The 22,374-nt window shown below is 36.9% G+C and overlaps 2 protein-coding genes across 2 annotated transcripts in view; both read right to left on the minus strand.

Moving 5' to 3' along the window:
- The window catches only part of LOC113240257, a gene marked incomplete at its 3' end in the record, with an annotated part of 9,353 nt that extends 8,907 nt beyond the window's left edge, over positions 1-446 (minus strand). Inside the window, exon 1 of the mRNA XM_026477513.1 lies at positions 389-446. Within this exon, the coding sequence (XP_026333298.1) occupies positions 389-446 (58 nt within the window). The remainder of the gene's footprint in view (positions 1-388) is intronic.
- A 713-nt stretch (positions 447-1,159) lies between these two features.
- LOC113240258 lies at positions 1,160-12,272 on the minus strand. Its single transcript, XM_026477514.1, has 5 exons — positions 12,167-12,272; positions 7,232-7,355; positions 6,260-6,521; positions 2,506-2,640; positions 1,160-1,312 (listed from the first exon to the last, which is right to left on the minus strand). Exons 1-5 carry the CDS (start codon positions 12,231-12,233, stop codon positions 1,160-1,162), a joined length of 741 nt encoding a protein of 246 aa, XP_026333299.1. The 5' UTR covers positions 12,234-12,272.
- Between the last annotated feature and the right edge of the window lie 10,102 nt (positions 12,273-22,374).

Below are 22,374 nucleotides of genomic sequence, written 5' to 3' on the forward strand. Positions count from 1 at the left end.
TGAGAATCCCGTAGGACATTATACTATGGAAGTAACTAAAGTAAAGTGCGTTTTGACTTCCATCTCAGCTCATGGAAAGTGACGATGAAGTCCACGATGGAGCATGCACACCTAAATAATGCTCATTCACTCTCGCCTTGAAAAGGCCCAAGTTATACCATTCAGGTAACAAGTCTCTAGGCAGTGAATTCCACTCCATAGCCGTTCACCATACAAATGTGGAAGCAAAGCGCTTCGTGAGAATCCTTGTAACATCCACAACATAGGGGTGGAACCCCAGCCTAGGTCCCCCGATGTTGGAAAGGGGAAGGAGGAATTAATTCGTGTAATTCCCTCGCACACTATCCGTGATATATCCTGTAGAATAATGATAAACAGGCAACTTTACGGCGGTGTTCAAAGTTCTGCAGCTTCGACTCTACTAATTCAGAGTCACCTTCATGCATCTTGACAGGCTTGTCGATAGGATTCAAAGTGGCCAGTTGGTATGTAGCATAGCTATCATATAGGTGGCAGTAGTCCAGTTGTGAAGTAACGCCTGACGTAAAGTCGACGGTGATAAGGTGAAGGTGGAACTTTTACTGCTCGATTTAAGGAAATGTAAAAGGCAGTCTTACGGGAGCTAGTTTATTGTATAGTCTGAAGTCTGGTACAAGAAGAACCTAGAGTATTACTACAATGAAGCTTATATAATAATTCAAGTAACAATGCATGTGCGAAAAGTTGCAATTCTACAATTTAATAACTAAGGAAATGAACCTCTACTAATCTAGGTAAAACAAACATCTGAGGATGCTGAGGCAGCATCCTTAACTCGCGTACACTCCGAAATGTATCCGATAGAAAACTGACAAGTAGGTCTTTTTTCGGCGGTGATAGAGACTTACAAGCTTGAACTCCACCTCCACCATTCGTTCCACCGAGTCCAAGCTAGCCAACTAAACTGGTGTCGGACAGAACCGTCCAAGTAGTTACAGCGGTACAATGACGATAAAATGAATGAAAATTATGAATGTACGATAAAATGTAAAACTGTACTACTGTACAAGTTACAACTTTCATCTTTACCGAGGAATTTGGCCTAACAATGTATATTAAAAAAGAAATAAAAAATAAGACAATAATGTAGTTCTTTATGTTTTTTATTTTCAATTATTATTTATCCATACCAGTCTTCATTAGCTTCCGTCAGAGTGCAGTCGTAGCAAAGTTCCGGAAAATCTAATTTATTCATGACGAGGTCGTGAGCAATCGGTTGAATTACTTCTATAGCCCATGTATTTACTGTTCTGATGGTTGTATTTGCTTGATACTGAAAAAGAAAACAAGGCTGAAGATCTTTTAATCTGGGGATTTACACACATCCTCCTATCACAGCCACTACGATGACGATGTCAGTATCAGCTATACCAAGATACTGACATCGTCACCGTAACTACAGAATGCTGTTACGGGCGTTCTTGATCCTATTTCGTGGGAAGTGCACTTCACAGATTCCAAGAGACAATTTATTCTTATAAGACAGCTAATGGGATGACAAGTACCACACCAATCCATATGGGTCACGGGGTGACCTCGAGGTAATTCGTGCGGGTAAATAAGGTGCGTGAGTCCAAGCTTTTCAAGGATTTTCAGTGCGTTAAACTGTCGTAAAATGTCCCTGAGGTCGCTCTAGCCCAACGGTAGAGAGAGAGTTATAAAAGCACGTTTCAGGAAGAAGCTGTATATAATATGTTTAGTGACGGGAAATGGACTCTGAAGAAGTGTACCATGCAGTGGGACTGCTACTTCCATACGTTGGCATAGAGGGTACTTTAGATACAGTAAAGCTTTGGAAGTTTATCTGAGCCGCAGTAGCGTTAAATGCACAAAATATGGGGCAGACTTGAAAGAAAAGTAAGGAGAGCGATAATGACTTGAGGTCTAGAAGGGAATGGGAAGATCACCAATTCACACCGCGACGACACGAAAGTCTTATGAAATTCTAGCGACTCAAGAAAGTGATTACGAGAACGAGCCTCCTGTAGGAAAGATCAAGCGCGAAAAGCTCAAGTTGCCAAGGACTACAATATTTTGGTAGACATTGTCTACAAAAACTTTGTATTCCTTGGCAACTTTAAAAAATAACCAATTGAAACAAGTTTGCACACCCAACGATCCGAGGAAAGAATTATAATATTAGATTTGGTAGTTTCATTCAAAATCACTATTCTGCGACTATCTAGTAGCAGATATCTTTGTTGCTATTATTGAGTGTCTTTCTTTAAGCTGTGGCATTGTTCCAAACAAATGAGCTCTTTGAATGTCATCATCTATGTTTTTGTTTTGCTTTGCAATTTAAAAATATCTTTGATGACCTCAATGACCTAGCGGTTAGATCTTTGCGTGGGAAGTGATATTTTCTAGATGTCCTGGCTGTTCTATGGAACTCGCCCCGTAGTTATTTATGTTACCCTGGTGCTCCATATTATAAGAAGTTATCGAGATATATATAAGAACTGGTACCGTGGACATCAGTGTGTCGGACAAAGTGTTGAATGGCACTAGATGCATCTTATAGTAGTTTGAACTAGTTTGTGTCATATCCTGTTCTCCTGTCACGGTGACTGTAATCTTATGGGTATGCATATTCTTGATGACCTGGAAATAAAGGATTATATCTATGAAATTTGCGACTTTTTTAGGTGGGGAAATAATATTGCTACATATATTTATTTTATTTAAAATAATTTTTTGGTTTCTATGATTGTTAAATTTTTTGGTCTCTAGTGTTCACATAATTTATGTACATAATTAAATTCAGTCAAAATTGAAACTTTGACTTTATCAAAAAACACTCATTACTTGACAATAGCTAAGTAACCCAACTTTATTATCTTTATATTTATTTTTAATATGTAATAAATGATTTGAAACAATAGTTTTTAAGAACCTAATTCGTAAGTTACAGATTTCTTTAAGATACGTATTCTATGTTAAACCATAACTACTTATACCGTACCCAATCACAGAATCGGCTAGGGCCATATACATTAACCTTAGAGTTTTGTAAGGTACCTCATATTTAAGCAATGAAAATTTTCCTAAATAGATCTTGTTTTTGCACATATATGGTCTTTGTGTGGTCCCCAGCTAAATCTGTTATCGATCACAAGGCCCATATAAATATTACTATCTACAACTTCTAAAGATTGACATGAGCAAACATTCACCGAAACATGAAAACGCTGTTGACTGTGAGAAATGATTGTCGGCTTGAAAGGTACTTTAATAAGTGCTGAGCGAATGTGTATAAGTTTTGTTTTTTGCGCATTTATCACTAATCCTATATCATGGGCCCATTTACATAATTGATTAAAATCATATTGCATATCCGTCTGTGCTACAATTAAATCCTTATTGGCTACTAAGAGACACGTACCATCAGCAAACTGATGTACTCGTACAGAACCTCTTTTAATGACATTCGACATATCATTCACGTAAAGTAAATACTCTGTCGGCCCAAAAATCGAGCCTTGCGCTATGCCTTGTTCAGTTAGTATTAAGTTACTAAATTCATTTTGTATTTTTACAGTCGTGTATCGGCTGAAATAATAATTTTTAAGTAATTCCAATAAAGGGCCCTGTATACCAGCTCGCGAAAGCCGGTCATATAGGATTTCATATTTCAACATATCGAATGCTTTACTAAAATCAATCAATTTTACAAGTACATGCATTTTTTATCTAATTAATCATTTACTTGGTTCGAAAAAGTGCGCAGAAGCTGTGTAGTACTTTTATTTTCCTGAAATCCATACTGTTTTGTACTAATGACATAATTTTTTATTAAATATTTATTCAATTGACTACATATGTAGTAATATAATAGTATATAATCATATCATATCATATCATATAACAGGTCTGTAGTTATTGTAGTCATCGCGGTTCCCTTTTTTATATATCGGTCGTATGACGCCTATCTTTAGGAAGTCCGAGTATATCGAAGTGGCCAAACATCGATTGATTCAATGGGTGATTAAGGGTACTAAAACAGATATAATACCTGTCATCCGGATGCCATCATAACCAGGGCTTTTAACGTCATTAAGTAGTTTAATAATCAGTTCAATTTCTTAAGCATGCGCTTGCTTTACTTTTACAGTTCTATCAGGCTCAATTCGATATGTTGAAGGGTCTAATAGGTTTGTATTACATGAATTACAAATATATTTTGTATTTTTATTTAATTCTTCGGAGAGTGTGCGATGGAATTACACGATTTAATTCCGCCTTCCCCTTTCCATCACTGGGGGACTAGGCGTAGCCTTGGGTTCCACCCCTATGTTGTGGAAATTCCAAAGATTCGCACGAAGCGTTACTATTCCACATTTATATGGCGAACGGCTATAGAGTGGAATTCCCTGCCTGCATATTTATTCCCTGAACGTTATAACTTGGGCCTTTTCAATGCGAGAGTGAATAGGCATTATTTAGGTGTGCATGCTCCATCGTCGACCTCATCGTCACATTCCATCAGGTGAGATGGAGGTGAAAATGTCAAAAAAAAAAAATTTTATAAAATTATTTGTGATTATAAGAGGCTCAAGTTTAAAGGTTTTCAAAATTATCTTATCTATACATTGTGCAATACAAATTTCGGGGGCTCGTATCTCGGAAACCATTGAAGATAGGTAGTATTGTGTTCAAACTAATATCGTAGAGGGCGACAGAATCTAACTGGCCGTCAAAATTATTTGAAATTTTAATATTTATTGAAAAAATAACGGCGGCCCGACAAAAAAGTGATCCGATCCATCTGAAATTTAACATTTTTCCATATCCAGGTAACAGTAATTCAAATTTGCAGTCAAACTTTTGATTCCGCCATTTTCCAATATGGCTGCCATTTTCTACCGTTCACTATGTTCAGAGGCCTATATCTCGGCGAAGATTGGAGATAGATGTGAGGTGCTCAAACAAATGTCGTACAGAATAGAACGAGCCAATTGCAGGTAAAGAAAATTTTCAAGATGGCGGACTCAAAATGGCGGTCAGAAATAAAAGTGCTCCGATCCGACTGAAATTTGACATTTGATCGTACATGGAGTCTCATAGTATGGATTTGCGAGTAAAATTTGGATCCTGCCATTTTCCAAGATGCCACCAAACAAGTGAATTTTCAGTTTTTTGACTGCATTTTTCTCCCAGAAGAAGAGCGGGTATATAAGAGTAGTGTATACGAATAATGGTTAGGCGGATTTGGTGAGTATCAAAAAATACCAAAACCTTCGAGAAGTGCTCCTCATCAGGTAGGACCCCAGCTGCACGGGCGAAGTATACGTCTTAGACCTAAGGTCTCCAAACAAATGTTGCTCCTCACTCTGGGCACTTTCTACAGGGAGTAAAAAAAAATTCAAAATTTGCAAAACAAAATGGCCGCCATATAAATTTCGAGGGACTATTATACCTCCGTAACTATTAGAGTAGTTAGGTCTCGCGGGCCACTTTAGCGGCCCAGCACGACGTGCAACATTTAAGTCGGTCTGGTCTCCGGCATATACGGCCCGGCCAAAGCTTCAGAGATGGCTTCAAAACAAAAATTGTCAAGCACCCTGGTCAGGTTCTATCGAGATCAAAAATGTTACTATATGGAGAATCCAAGATGGCCGCCATGCAAAATTGAGTTTGCTGAATTTCTGCAACTATCGACTACGAGTGGTGTCTTCTGACTTATTTTAAGATACTAATTTACTCAACCACACCAGCTACCCTCTCTCTCGCTCTCACACAAACCAACCTAACCAAAGAAAATTATCTTCTGAAATAGAAAGTTCAATTTCCAATTTGTCACCAGATACCATTGACTTACAAATAAATGGACGACGGGTCTAATACAAAAACCACAAAAAAAATGTCCCAAGTCAACCTATTCGAAATTTAAATTGTAATGTCATCGCAGTATCGCGCTGTCGAGTAACATAATATGTTACTCTGATCCTATTATGTGATGATGTCTAATATTTATTTATTTATTAAGTTAGTTGCTGCGAATGACAATTTTAGAACTGGAATGATATGTGCGTTAGTTATTTTTTTAGCGTGCTGGACTAAAGCAGAATAACGATATGAGAAACACTCCGCCATTTTGCTGCCCTGTTTATCTCCCACCACTATGGTCTGTTACTAAACTCTATATGAAATGTACTTTAATATTTATTTATTAATGTAATAAATAACCAATGTAATATTATTGTTATAAATATTTACTTACCGAAAAATTAAAAGTAATTAATGGAATACGGACGCTACCGGTGTAATAGTGATTTCCATTAATATTAGTATTCACATCCCATCCTATTTGTACGTCGACTATTCTAAGCTGACCTTGCATTTCTACTCTGACTGTATTATCAGGCTGGAGCGACCAAGCCTGCGTGAGGCTGGTCTCGAGAACGTTCACGTCTTGAATGGTCACGAGAAAGCCGTTGCTATAGCTTATTGTACCGGACAAATGCTTGCCCAAGACAGTCGCGCTGAAATATAAGAGATACTGAACACTAGTAATCCCGGGCAAGATTTTCTGGTGGTAGAGTGGTTTCTGTCTGTGTGGGTACTTAGTTAAGGCTGTTATATTTCTAAAGTGGTTTCCCAAGGCGTGTGATTTTTTTAAAATCCTCGCACTAGGGAAACGCTGTGTCGCGTGTGCAATGGATACACACACTCCAATTGACACTACGACAACTGAATTTTTGGACTTGTTTTTATTTTGTTTCTTTTTTGACAAAATTCGTTTTTTGTTTTTTTTCTCGAATTTTGTTTGTTTCTTTTTTTTCTAAACATTCGTTGAGCATAATATTAGTAAATAAATGTGGTTGTTTAAAAAAATAACAGAAATTACCAAAAAATGAAGTTGGTGTAGTGTTGATTGGAGGTATCGAAATTACGCCCAAACTCGCGAGAGAAATCAGTACAGGCCTTTCTCCCAGCCCGGTAATCGAACCCGGGACATCTGACTGGACGTCGTTCAGTCATGTATAGGTAAATTCAAAGGCACGACAACCGCAGCAATGCAACTGAAACGAGAGTACAACTTGCAATGTACACATGATTTGCACGAACACGTCCGTACAAATTGGCGTGTCGCGAAGCAGCCTGTGAAATCACAGGCCGTGTGAAGTTACCTTAACACGTAGCAGCTTTATCTACTGTGTTCCTCATTGAAGGAGTGATGATGTTAACTTACTCAACATCAACGATAAAGTCATCAGCTTTTAAACTTGACCAATGGCGGCGTTCAATCTCCATTACAGTCTCTTGGATCAACTCCACCATGTACCCTATATGGTTTATCAAAAAAACACGCGATACTGCAACAACATTTAACATCTTTTATGCACAAAAAAAATACTACAAAAAAATTAATTACAGAAAACATGCTAAATATTCTGCCTTGGAACCAATGGACGACTTCGTACCGGTTGCGGTCGAGACCGCAGGGCCCTGGGGTTCGGAAGCTCGGGACTTGTATAAAAAGTTGGGTAGAGACGGGCTGCGATCACCGCTCTGGGTCGTGGTTAGGTCAGCAAGTGTCCATTGCCGTTCAGCGAGGCAATGTTGCCAGTATAAGGGGAACTTTTGAGCCGGGTATGATACAGGGCGGAATTTTTTTGAGGTTAGATTGGTTTTTTTCTTTAAAAATCTCTTGCAAATCCAAGTTTTTTTATTTATTTTAGTACCTATTGATGAAGCGTAGTGTTGATTTTTAACTAGAAATATTAATGTAACATTTGTATTGGAATAAATAAAAAACGTAATATTTTATTGTAGAAAAAGGTGAGCAAAGGTGGCTTATCTCTAAAAGAGATCTCTTTCAGCCAACCCCAGGCAGTGCGAACGAATTCATCCGATGTTGTAACCAGGATAGTTTGCAGACTTCTCAGCTATTTAACTACTTACAGTAGAATAATCATATATGGGCACATAAATTTATCTAGATAAGGTGTTAGCTTACAGATGGTGACAAAAAATCTTCGACGAAATTTTTAGTACCTTTAACTTCCTATACACACGGTCTATGACATCGAAAGTTCGAAGGCCATTTTAGTGTGTTGTTTAGTATAATATCATCGTCAAATTAAGTTTAATATTAAAAGAAAATGTGTAAAATTGTATCGAGCAAAATTATAAACAAAATATTTTTTTTACAGCCATTGGTAAGTTACAATATTCCCAAGAGTCAAAAAACTTGAACAAACTGTACTTTTTATAGTATTAAAATATAAAAAAAACTCTGATATGTCAAAGAATTACATATAAAATTTTAAAAACCATAAATAGCATGTTGCATACAAAAAAAATTTGTATATATCTTGCTCAAAAATATTTCTTGCTGTCATCGATGGAGAATTTTTAGTCCACTTAATTTGATTATCTTTACCTTAAAGGATGAAAAAATCTAATAGACTAAAAACATCTCCTCACTTTCAAAAACTATCCCTGCTCTGGGTCATTTCTTAATTGCTTCACTTCTATAATGATCCACAACGTCACTGATCTTTTCGCCCTCATAGTTGGAATTTGAGTCATCCTCTTCCAAAGACCTTCTCATGCGTTCCTCGTACATATTGAGGCCATAAAATATAATTTACAAACATAATACACAATGGACACTCAATGATAATTAAAAATAATACATAACTATAGGAATTACTAAAAATATTAATTGCCTAGAACTGTGACACCTGTACCCTCGTCGGTCTGTGAGACCGATCGGTGTCGTGTACGACGGGTATATGTGTTGTATGCCCGAATACTCCTGTTACGCTGAAATGAAGTTAGCCACAAACCGTGCAGCTAGCAGTGAGTTCCGTTTCAGAAAAAACACGGCAAACGACAATCGTCGGTCTGAGATTCTTTTAAGGGGACGATTCTTTTATGGGGAACTGTATACGTTTTTTACAATAAGAATCCGGAGCATATATTAAGTTTACCATTTTCTAAGCTTAAAATTTACATTAAAAGTGTTTTAATTGAAAAGTCGTATTAAAAAATTGTAGACTACGTGTTAAATAAAGATATATGGAAAGACAACGTGAGTCACGATTCCATACAAATATGATTCAAAATGTAATAGGGGTTAAAGTATGAAATTGCCGATTTGTACTGAAAATCTAAATTGTTTATTTTTTAAATTTTTAACAAATTTATTTAATCAAAATAGTTGCCATTATTATCTATACATTGCTGCCATCTAATGGGAAGGTTATTAATGCCTTTGCGATAGAACTCCGACGATCTAGACTGCACAAACTGTGTGAAAGCATTTTGTACTGCCTCCTGGGAACAAAACTTCTTGTCACGTAGATAATTGTCCAAATCACGAAAAAAATGGTAGTCCGTTGGAGCAAGGTCTGGTGAATACGGAGGATGACGAATGGTTTCTAACTGCAGTTCCTGAAGGGTCAAAATGGTTTCTCGTGCTGTGTGAGGTCTCGCGTTGTCGTGGAGCAATAATGGTGAAGATCGATTCATGAGTCGGGGCTGTTTTACTGCTAGTTTTGTCAACATGGTTCGGAGTTCGGCACAATAGATATCTGCCGTTATTGCTTGACCAGATCGGAGAAAACTATAGTGAATAACACCATGCTGAGACCACCAAACAGTTACCATTACCTTTTTATTGGTAAGTTTTGCTTTAGGACACTGTTGTGGCATTTGACCTGGGGTCAGCCATTGCATTTTTCTTTTCCGGTTATCATAAAGAATCCACTTTTCATCACATGTTACAATTCGATCCAATATTCCTTCATTTCTGTACCGGTTCAACAAGGCAACACAAGTTTCAACACGCGTTTCTTTCTGCAGATCAGTCAAATCATGAGGCACCCATTTTTCGTATTTTTTTATTTTATTGATTTGACGCAAGTGAGTCAATATTGTGGGTAAGGTAACGTTAAACCATGCCGCTAATTCCTGGGTAGTTTGACTAGGATCGGCTTCCACTATCTCTCTTAATTCATCGTTATTCACCTGTGTGGGCGGTCTTCCTCGTGGCTCGTTCTTTAAGTCGAAATTTCCATCACGAAAGCGTTTAAACCAAAATCGCACGGTGCGTTCATTAGTAGACCCCTCTCCAAACGCAGCATTGATATTGCGGGCTGTTTCTGCCGTGTTAGTTCCGCGTCGGAACTCGTATTCAAAAATCACTCGAATTTTCGCAGTATCCATCTTTCTTGTCTAAATTGAATAACAAAAACAATTGAAAGTCGATATTCAAATGTTTCAAATTTAAAAAAAAAAAAATCACAGAAACCATTTGAAAAAAGTTTCATTCGAAAACCTCAAACCATGAAGATTCTATGAAAATTCAAAGAACCTATTGCAATAAAACGGCAATTTCATACTTTAACCCCTAATATTCTATGGCATTTAAGTTTGTTTGAAAAGAGCAATACCTAGAGTTTCTTGCTCGTTCTTTTTAGGGAGGTCAGCGTAGTGAACGAGCAGTAGCTTAAAAAAATGACGCTTTCAAGTGTAAAAGTTTTACATATGGAATAAATGACCATTTAACTTTGACTTTAAGAGACCAACGCGCGGGTATACGAAGGTTAAGAATGGTTGCACACGGCGATTCTTAGCAATGATGCAAACGCACATTCGTGAAACGCGCGATTGCATTGCTACACTTGCGATGTATAGGCGATTGCGTCGATTGCATCTATACAAGCGCCTATGAATCCCAAGTGTAGCGATGCAATCTCGCGTTTGCATCTGCAATGCATAAAGGTAGAGGATTTGCGACTGCATCGCGTTTACATCGCTGCTACAAGTCGCCGTAGCGATATACATACACGCGCGACTGCATCGATACAAACGTGCGACTGCATCGCGTTTGCAATGTTAGAAATGTTAAATAAAATGATAGTGGTGGTTATAAATTACATAATGGTCGCATTTATGACGGCATAAACATTTTAGGTAACATTTCGACTCATCCGTAGAACAAAGACCTATGTGCATGACAGCTTATTCCCACACGCAAAATAGGCGCTTTGTCGTCGAGTTGCGGAAACCAGCCCGTTGCACCAAGTACCAAGTACCAAAGACAGCTTATTCTCATTGCATTACATGCATGCAGACATAAAAATTCTGAAAACACCTTTAGATAGGCCTAGTTTTTTTTTATGTAAGGAAGGAGGCAAACGAGCCGACGAGCCACTTGATGGGAGGTGGTCATCGTCGCCCATGGACATTTGCAACATCAGATAAGCTGCCTATGCGTTGCCAGCCTTTGAGAGCCCTGTAAACACGCTTTTTGAAGAACCCCATGTCATAGCGCAAAGGGAACACTTCAGGAGGAAGATCATTCCACATCTTACAGGTTCGAGGAAGGAACGAACGAGATGTCCGTGTGGTCTTATAATGCCAGGCATCTAAGATGTGGGGATGGACTCTACTCCTTTGGCGGGAGGTGCGATGGTAGAAACTAGACGGTGGCACCAGTTCGAAAAATTCCTTAGAGCACTCCCCATTATAAAGACGGTAGAACACACACAGAGAGCCAACGTCTCTCCGTAAGCTAAGGGGCTCCAAACCGTCTGTGAGTTTGTGATCATCGATAATACGGACAGCCCTACGTTGGATAGAGTCAAGTGGATCTAGCTGGTATTTGGGAGCTCCTGCCCAGAGATGCGAGCATTTATTTAATAATTTATTGTATAACGAGATTATGTATTTACTCTCTTTTCGCTGGATAATCACATCTCACTCTGTTCTTCGGATGAGTCGATTTGTGTGTAATTTCTGCAAATAATTGAGTTTTCCAAATAGAACATTCTTTTTTCACCTCACTAGCTCGGAAAGACTTTCTTTTTCATTAGAAAAAATGTTTTTTGCACGGTAGTGTGGAAAAGGTTTTTGAAATTCGAACTTGACGATGAACTATGGTGTACCTAACATTTTCTTTCGATGAAAAAAGATAATAACACGTTCAACTACGCAATTTGTCGTACAATATTAATATTGATTTGTTATAGCTCAACTGTTATATACCGTTATATTGAAGTGAAAACCCTTGCATAACAAATAAGTATTTCCTAAACCTCGTCCACCTCATACACACACCTCCTCAAGTGACTTTGATCATCATTTCCATGGACTCTTCATATCATTCACTTACCGACTTGGCCACTACCAGCTTGACATGACAGCAAAAAAAATAACCCGACACATTTTATAAGTAACATTTTCGAAGAGCATTGAAGTAATAAAACAAGAATACAATGTAGACCAATGGACGTTTCATTATAGTTAATAATTATCATTGATTGCATAAATGTATATCATTCATTTCAATCAAAAGTTTTATCAGTGTCTGAATCTAATAGATTGCCTGTAGGTCAAAATGATTAAAAGTATTAAAGAATATCTTACATTAATAACTATTAACGTTATCTAAATGTTGTTAAGGCGCGCTTAAATTGTTTTCAGACACATTTCTGCTTCATTCAGCTCATTGACAAAGGTTATTAGGATTAATTGTTTACCTAAGTCCAGACAATTTAATAGGATAAGGTGTTGCGTTAGATGTTCATTAAATGCAACTTCTTTTTTTAATGTAACATATTTTTTTCAAAATGTCCTATTATAACGATACCTCCAATGAACACCATTTTTTGGTCATGTTTTGTTATTTTTGTAAACATAATATATTATGTTCCCCAAATTTTGTGAAAAAAAATATAGAAACAAAAAGCGAAATTTGGGAAACAATAAACAAAAAACGTATTAAAAATAGAACAGGTCCAAAAATGAAGTTACCGTAGTGTCCATTGGAGGTATTGATTATAAATTTAAAAAGCGTGATTTAAATGAAAAACATGTACTCTAAATGGCAACATATAGTATCTTAGTTAATTTATATTTATCTCTTTTTTGCCTGCAATATTATCAGATTATTTAGTAGCAGTAGAGCTTCTTGTGAAAGAGTTCGTCCGGAGACGTACTATCACTTAACATATTTCTGCCACTAAACAGTAACGTGAGAATGGCGGGCTTTACACGGACGCTCCATCGCGCGTGATACAGCAATCGTGTGCGATTGAGCGCGCGTGTAAGGACGTTGGAAGAAAAAGTCCACGACACAGTCACGACAAATAGTCGTGATATAGGAACAGGCTAGACGCAACTGTCGTCCAACGATAAATAAAACGTCACGACGTAATTGTAACGCGCCCTTACAGGCACATCCAGGCACAACTTTTCAACTGGTGTCTCACGGTGATGGGCACAGCGGCAGTGCCCGTCTGATTTTTGTGATTTAAAGCCCTGAGTGTCACTGCAACTGTTATGGACAGCCGTGTCGCTTGTCACCAGGCGCACGACTTGTTCGTCCCGTCGTCACTTTCTTGGTGTCATAAAGAAAAGTTGAAAAGAAATGGTTCCCTGTAATAAATTTAGACAGATTAAAACAAATTTAAAACATTGTTTTACAAACAACTTAAGACTTTACCATAAAGTTAGCAGATAATTCATAAGCTAAACCTTGGATTAGTCCGTCTGACTGACGAGTTGAACCCTTCAGATTTGAAAGGGTTATCACAAAAACTTCATTCGTATTCTATGGCTCAGGTGTTACATGGTGTTTGGTACAAGTTAACGCCTGGAAGCGTATAGTTTTTTGACGTAAAACCTGTTTAAAACTAGATTGAAACATACGGATACTTTAGATACAAATTTGAACTATAACTAAAAAAATCAATCAATATGAAAAGTTTCAGTTTTTTTTATAATACTAAGTGACGGACAAGTCGTACGCCTGATCGCAAGCGACACGCCTATTCGTAACTGTTGCAGTGCCACTCAGAGCTTTTAATCGCAAAGATTTGAGGGGCACTGCAACTGCACCCGTTACCCTGAGACATAAGTTGATTTTCCATGTGCCTGTAATTTCATCAGCACACTTGCCATTCCAATCCGGAACGCAGTAATGCCAAATGTGGCCCTCTATTCTCACTAGTTCAGTTGTCTAGTTCAATTGACTGAACTAATGAGATTTTTTCTCGTTTGTTCAGTTGAAAATAATGTTTAAATAAAGCTTTTGCTCCTGGTTAAGTGGAGATTTGTATTTCCTCTATTCCCACTAGTTCAGTCATCCATCCTCTCTCTTCACTAGTTCTATTGTCCAGTCCAGTTAGTTGTTTGAACTATAAAGAATTTGTATCTTGTTTGCACAGTTGAAAATAAAACAAGTTGTTTTGCTGGACCCGGTCTAAATTTTTTTTGTTAAGTTTCACCCAGATGCGACCCATTACTATCGGTCGAATTGACTCGGAATTTGGCATACCTACGTTATGTTCGGTGAAAATGCAATGTTATGGGTACCATCGAGCTGGTCCGATAATGGAGACAGCAGGCGGCCATAGGAACTCCTAAACTACATGTGATAAGCCCGTTGGTCACTACGATGGTACTACGAATCTCGTAGGGTATCAAGCACATAGTAATTAAATGAAGAAATGAGGACCAAAAGTTCAGTCTACTGAACATACGAGAAAAAAAAATCAACTGAATCAAATCAATCAGTCAACTGAACTGGATAACTGAACTAGTGTGAATATACTTCACCGGACAAACTTTTTCACAAGCAGCTCTACTGCTAGTAAATTTTGAGTTTCTATCTTCATCGCACAAAATCAAACGAAAGTCATAAAGATAATACAACTACATGAAACTATATGCAAATTATGCACCTATGTGTGAAATGTTTAAGCATAAAAATGTTAACGACTAATTTCATTTGTAGAATCTCTAAACTGGCGATGCGCGACTTTGAATGTTACTAAGGCTCAATTTATATTGCGGGGGAACGAAATGGAAGCGATTTTTTGATCCGCGAAATCTTTCACAAAATGCGCGAGCATTCTCGAGCATGCGGAAGATTTTGACTCGTATCTAGTGTGTATCTTCGTTACAAAATTAACCATAAGTTCATTATGCTACGTACAGTATCGTTACAAAAATTCTCTTCCTTTCCATCCCGCCGCAATATAAATTGAGTTTTAGTCGAATCCTAGCACACTTATTCTACTCGAGTCGAATGATTATTATATCGGAACTACGCGGAAGTATAATGTCCATATCAAAATATCCCTGTCCCCGTTACAGTATTTACCATATGTCAGAGGGCTAATAATCAGTCTTCCGCTATAGGCTCCTTTATTGCACCACATGCAAATTTCTCGAAGCGATTGTGGCTAAAACTCGACAGGGGTTGCGATCGAATTCGGTTAACAGTTCGTCATGACGAAGGCAGTTGACAATCTGACAGTATAATACCGTATAAAGCCGCCTCAACTGGATAGATTTATTTATATTTTTTTATTTGGGAAGCATTTTATTTGTTTATGATGTAGTTAGATGCCAATTAAAATCTTTCTCACACTGCCTAACTCCAAGAGCTGTTTACCACGCCGATGTACAGATGGTAGCACATCAACACATGTTGACGGATCTTGGTCATTTGCACTGGAGACCTTAGAATAATAACGCATAGAAACCTAGTCCGCACACGCTAAGTGAGGCAAATGAAGGCGCGCCCAATGGGCCTACACGAGCGGGCGGGCCTTCAGTGCTCAAGGTCAACTTGCACCGCGAACAGCTCCAGAATTTTAGCTAAAAATGACAAAATGTGCGGTAAATGAGTGTAAAAATACGTCAGACAAACATAAAATAGATACTAACATCACATTTCACAAGGAAGAAACGCGTTTCAACTTGTATTTTTATATAAATATTCACTAAAACCGAAAATTAACCTACTACTAAAACTAGCTTACATGAATTTGATTTTTGCCTCACTTGTGACAGTTCGTTTGATATGAAACTATCATTCTATGCGTTATTATTCTAAGCTGGAGACTATATTCGAAGAAAAGTGTATAGCTTGATGTGTTGTTGACTGTACAACCGCTGATTCGAAACAAAATTCTAGGCAAACAAATTTTTAACCGACTTCAAAAAAAGAAGTAGGTTATAAGTTCGGCTGCATGTGTGTTTTCAGATATCTTCGTCAATTGTGGACCGATTTAGAAAATTATTTTTAGTTTGAAATAGTGCACTTTCGTGGTGGTCTCATTGTCACCAAGGCAGAATCCGATGAGAGGATCCCATGAAAATCGAAGGAAATCCTCAAATTTTATAGGCTTGTCAGAGTATGCACCAATTTCTTCAACAATTGCGGACCGATTTTGAAAATTCTTCTTTTCTTTGAAAGGGTATACTCACTGTTGCAGTTCTAGGTTCGTTTCGGCTATCACACTTTACTAATTATTTTCCGTAAATAAAAATTGATTTTTCACACACCATGACAACCAGAAAAAAAAGTATAAAATGTACAAAGGAGTCCGTAACAGTTCCATTGTCACCAAGAAGTCAGAATCTGATGAGGGGACCCCATGGAAATCGAAAAATAAGCAAACTTTTGAAGGTCGGATTTTTTTCAATCAAAAAGTTATAATTATTAAGTACCAGCCATTGACTTACAATTATATGGACGTTGGGTCCGCGCTAAAAAGTATCCGAACTTATAGGGCGTTAAAATCGTATACAGAGCGTCATTCGTGCTTTAGTCTTCGTTTGTTCGACTGACAGCGAAGCAAGCAAAATTAGACAGTACTGCGATGACATTACAATTTAAATTCAACGTTTTAGCTTTTTTATATTCCTTTACATGTCGCTACGTTTAAATAGGTTGACTTGGGACATTTTTTGTCGTGGTTTGTGTATTAGACCCGTCGTCCGTTTATTTGTAAGTCAATGGTACCAGCGGTCATATTATGTACTGATCCTTTGATACCTACTTACTGTACACTATGCATGTTCTATTATTATTATGGCAAATAAATTTATTATTATTATATTTTGGAGTAATTGTTCAAATTTCCTTTTGTTGCCGTTAACTTTATGATCTGTTCACGATTATGTATTTAATCGATATTTTTCATTCAATTTTACATCTCTAGAAATGTCAAATCTAAAACATCATCGTACCAATGCTATGTGAAATCATCGAGTATATAACCAGAAATAGAAACGAACTAAGGGCCATATATTCCTGGTAACACATTAGCGATACAGATCTTATAATATCAACTCTCGTTTGCACTGAAATATAGACAGGCCAACTACAGACCTGTGTGTACGTCTCCGTATATTCCAAAAAAATTCTGTATTTATTGTAATAAATATAACATCTCTAACAATGCCGTGCTGTTTTATCCGGTGGTGTGGGAAAAACAGCAAAACATCTAATTACAAAACAAACAGAATAACATTTCATCGGTAATTAAATAGTAAATATGTAATTTTGCAATTTACGTCCATTATAGCAAAGCTCAAGTTAACTGGTCGATTTGAAGTGAAACAATTGACGACACCCGTCAATTGTTTCGAACTCGGGCTACAAATTAAATGACATTTGGTCTCTATTTCTGGTTATATACTCGATGTGTGAAATAGACTATACAAAATAAATTTTGATATTTTTTTACAATATTGTACTAAAATTACATGGACAATGGCAGAATTGTCTTCAGTGGGGCACAAGGCAAAACCTACTATATGATAGTAAAAATATCAAAGGAGACGTGATCTAGAATCTAATATCAAGGGTCTTGCATTGTCAGGTCCCCTTAAAGTACATTAGGTAGTTTCAAAATTACGACGGCTCAAATACTCGTAAATTTCTGTACAAAAGGGCCAACGTTATGCAAATTTTTGATGACTCTGTGAAAAACAATGAATCCCTTGAAGAAAGGGCAGGCCACTGTGGGATGCCACGTGTACCGACACACTTGCCCCATTCCATCTCCAGCACACCAGCAAGAGGGCTGGCTCCGCAGTTGAGCTGGCGGTGTGGGGTCTCGGTGCCTTTCGTCAGTTATTTATCCGCTCACGCGATGCGCTCCTCCTACCGCAAAATGGCGGCTATTTGGTTTTGCAAATTAGAAAAGCATTCAGTTTAAATACAAGTTTTTATAAATAAAAACTATTATTCTGCATTGCTAAATAAATACCCTCCGTACTACCAACAAAAACATCTCAAATAAAATGCAGTAATACACCGCAAATCCTGCACTTAAAAAGCACTAATGAAATGTTTGGTGTACTTGGATAAATATGATAATATTCCGTTTGAGTGGTTCTAACGTTTACCATGAAATTACTCCTTAAAGTATAGTTTATAAACATTTATATTCAGGGTAAACTTAAAAAACGCTACTTACGGTATGTTTTTAATAAATAAACACCGAAATCACCAGCCCAAACAATAACACACACTATTGTCGTGACGTATTTTTGAAGCTATTTATTTTTTTAAATGACAGACCCAGGCATTAAAAACTTTATGGTTTGCTAGAGTAGTTACCGAAATAGCAATTAGTATTAGTTCTTTTACCTGTTATAACTTCGATACCCGATAAATCGGTATAAAATCATCACCGGCACCTCTAGGTGTGGTATTCGTCTACGGCTGCATGTATCGCGTGAGCGGATAACAAATTTTATGCAAAACATTAACAGTCTGTCTGGGAAACCCAAGGGTTTGCTAGCTAAGTTACCTTGCCCGACGCATTGGTATGGTTATACAAAAGGGGAACGCTGCCAGCACCCTAGCCACCTTGCCGCGGGGCCCAATTTTATTCATACATAATTTAATCCTAGTTTTAGTGTGTAGAATTTAAGCTTGCAAAATTTTAGTTGATGCTATATCCCATATCACATGTCGGTGATTTCTCTGTTTCGGCTTTCACGAGACCCTCGTCATGCGGGATGGTAACGTCCACAAGAAATACCCTCGACAGCTATCGATCCAATATCACAATATTAGGCTTTTTCGCAAAATTAGTCCTGTCTGTGATAATAAAAATAGTAATATAGTATAGTAATAGGAAAATAGTACTTAAAGAGAAATATCTTCTTATAAAAATCATGTACAAAGTTAGATATAGGAAATGAAACAATTTTTCCGAATTTAAATCGCGTATATATGTTTTTTCAAACAAACCAACGTTTCGGGCCCGTTGCAGGTCCCATGGCCACGGTTTACTGTGATTGTGACTGGGAAGAGCCCGAAACGTTGGTTTGTTTCAAAAAACAAATATACGCGATTTAAATCCGGAAAAATAGTTGCATTTCCTATGTGTAACAATTGCGAAAACCTAAGAACTCGAAAGTTAGATATTTTATTCTTAAATAATTCATTTTACACTTTTAGTAGCAAGTAGAGCTCCTTGTAAAAGGGTTCGTCCAGGGTAGTACTGCCACTTTACCTAATTCTGCCGCCTAGCAGTAATGTCAGCATTACTGTGTTTCAGTTTGGAAGGGTAAAGCGCTGGTGAAGTTACAGGCACATGAGGCTTATCAACTTATATCTCTCAGAGTGACGGGCGCAGTGGCAGAGCCTCTCAAATTTTTGCTATTTAAAGTTCTGAGTGTCAATGCAACTGTTATGGACAGGCGTTGTAGCTTACCATAAGGCGCACGACTTGTCCGTCCTGTCACTTGATATTATAAAAAAAAATATTTTAACCTTTTTTCAGTATTTTATATGGTCGGGTAAAACAACATCCTATCGTGTAAGAAATTAGCACATTCCGTAGACAATATCCATATGCGCATTGTATATTTAACTGCCTCAGTGGCCGAACGGCTACCACGGTGAACTGCCACGCAGGGGTCCCGGGTTCGATTCCCGGGCCGGGAGAAATATTTGTATGGCCTACATTTATTTCTCTTGTGAGTTTGGGTGTAATTTGTGGTTGTCTACCTATGTGTGTGTCTATGGCACCTGCGATATGCCTGCGATACAGGATTTCCCTAGTGCAGAGCTATGAGGGCTATGAATTACGCACACAGTTATTGAAAAAAAGAAAACAAAATTTTTGTAACACCGTTATATAATAGTAAATACCTAAATCATATTTGATTTAGAAAACAGTTTTTCCAGCTACTCCTTCTGTGACTCGCCTTAACAAGTCCATCGCGTGGCCTGGGATGGCCTGAAAAACAATAGATAAACTTTAGAATGACTATGTTTGTTTGTCGTCGTGTCGTAACGATCGGGTCGTACTACTTTGTTTATAAACTTTTCTCACATTTTGTAAAAGCCTTGAACGTTTTATAACTATAAATGTATTTCATTGTTTCTTTTTACATCTTTCCAAATCTTTTCACGTCCCGATAATAAAAAGCAAGTGGGCAAAATAATAGGTAAGAATCGAACATTGTACCTCATTGTACTTGTTTACGACTATTTTTACTGTCGTTTAAAAAAGCCAATAAAAAGTTAAGAAACGAATTACTGTGAAAATGTAGCACTATTAATAAGAATTTACGAGTTTACGGCGTATTTTATGACTTACTGACTATTTACAACGTATTACGGCGTAAATACGTGACTTGGTACTTTTATAACAATGCGACATAAAATGCGACTTTTTTTTGCGTAAATAAGTAAACTTTTTCTAATATTAAAGGAAAGCAACTACCTAGAGTTATTAGAATAAAGTTATTGTCATGGTTGAGTCTAGTGTTGTAACTTGAAAAAAAAAACCAATTTTTTTTTCACATAAAAAACATGAAAAAAAAAACAGCGCTCTGGCTTTTTTTAAATTTGTTTTTTTTTAGAAAAAGTAAAATGGAATAACCGAAATTATATAAGACACTAACTTTTGTTTTAAGAATAAATATGTATATAATAATAATAATAATAATAATAATAATAATTTTATTCTCAGACAACGTGATCCATAATATTTCTTAATAAAAAGTACTTAAGCTAGTGTTAGTTTAAACATAAAAATAAAGACAATACTAATAATAATTAAATAATAATTTGTTTAATAGGCGGGAGGATAACTGCCCAGCCAATGTTAGAGCAGTGAATAGCCAGCGGTATGCAAACGTATCCACCGCCACAACATTGGGGACTCCCACCTATCTGTCAATGTGTTCAGGATGCTGTTTGTGCTGCCACGCATGCGACCGAGTAGCGACGCACTTCGCTTTCGTATGATAGCGTAAAAATCGTCTACACGTTTATCCGCGAACATGGTTGATGCGCTACAGAAACGTGGCAGTCGGAACACCACCCTGAACGCATTAGTATATGACAATATGTATATAACATGTTTATAAAAATCAATTACCATGATAATTATAACAAAAATTTAATCTTCATTTGCGGTGTTACTAGTGTTACTACTGTTACAGGTGTTACCCACACTTGTAATGTCATCAAAGGTTTCTGTGTCTTCGTTTCTGTCATTCAAATCCTACCGAATAGTTTTATATAAGCGGCTTGCTAATAATTCTATGTAAATGTTGCTATATAAGGGATATGTGCGATGTGAAAAAAATATCGATATCGCTCTTAGATAAATAAATAAGCAGTGTTTTTATTAGTAATCATCAAAGTAGCGATGCAACAGTAATCGATAGATTTAAAAAGGTAAAAAATTAGAATTTTCCCCACAAAACGTTTTCCAGAAAAAAACAATTTCTTTTCATGTTTTTTTTTTCACCGCAGAAAAAACTGGTTTTTTTACAACACTAGTTGAGTCAATAACGCTGCTATAATAATAATTATTACAGTGTAACTTTTCAGGGCTATTTTACTTCACTTTTTATTTATATGGCTCCATCATTAGGAAAATGATGATTTTGTCAATGTCACGGTCGAAAGAAAAAAAAAAAACAAAAATACACTGAGCTCCTGTGACATTAACCGGTATTGATGAGTTGGTCCACGGAAGTACTCAGTTGAGAATGTAAAACAAAAGACAGCACAAATATGTAACATGTATATATAATAGTTATTTGTTATGCTGCAAAGTTGTTGTTTGCCACGAGTGCTTGTATTGAAACCTGAGCAAGCTAAGATTATACAGATTCTTGAGTGTAGCGAGGGTTGCAAGGCACGAGATGCAAAACAACTTTGCTGCCGAGCGAAACACACAACTTTTTACCTCATTATAGCGAGGGAAATGGTGGAAATTGTAGATGGAAGAAAAACAGTTGAATTAAATAAAAGCTTTTCTTCGGATGCGTTCTGAATTTACACCTCATCAATTTTTATTCTTGCTTGTACTTTTATTTTGTGTGATTAAGTGATTATTTAAATTATTTTAGTTCTTCGATGAATTAAAATAATTTAATAAACACAATTAGTTATTATTGTCAACAATAATAAGAATAACATATACCAACGGATTTATGTTACATAAATAAGTAATGTACGGCAAATCGCTTAATTGAACGTGCCATTATTTTTTTTTTCATCGAAAGAAAAAGTTTGGTGCACCACTCGTCAAGTTCGAATTTCAA

The sequence above is a fragment of the Hyposmocoma kahamanoa genome, unplaced genomic scaffold (genome assembly GCF_003589595.1).
Source record: "Hyposmocoma kahamanoa isolate Upper Pololo Valley unplaced genomic scaffold, ASM358959v1 129, whole genome shotgun sequence".
In the NCBI taxonomy this organism is placed as follows: Eukaryota; Metazoa; Arthropoda; class Insecta; order Lepidoptera; family Cosmopterigidae; genus Hyposmocoma; species Hyposmocoma kahamanoa.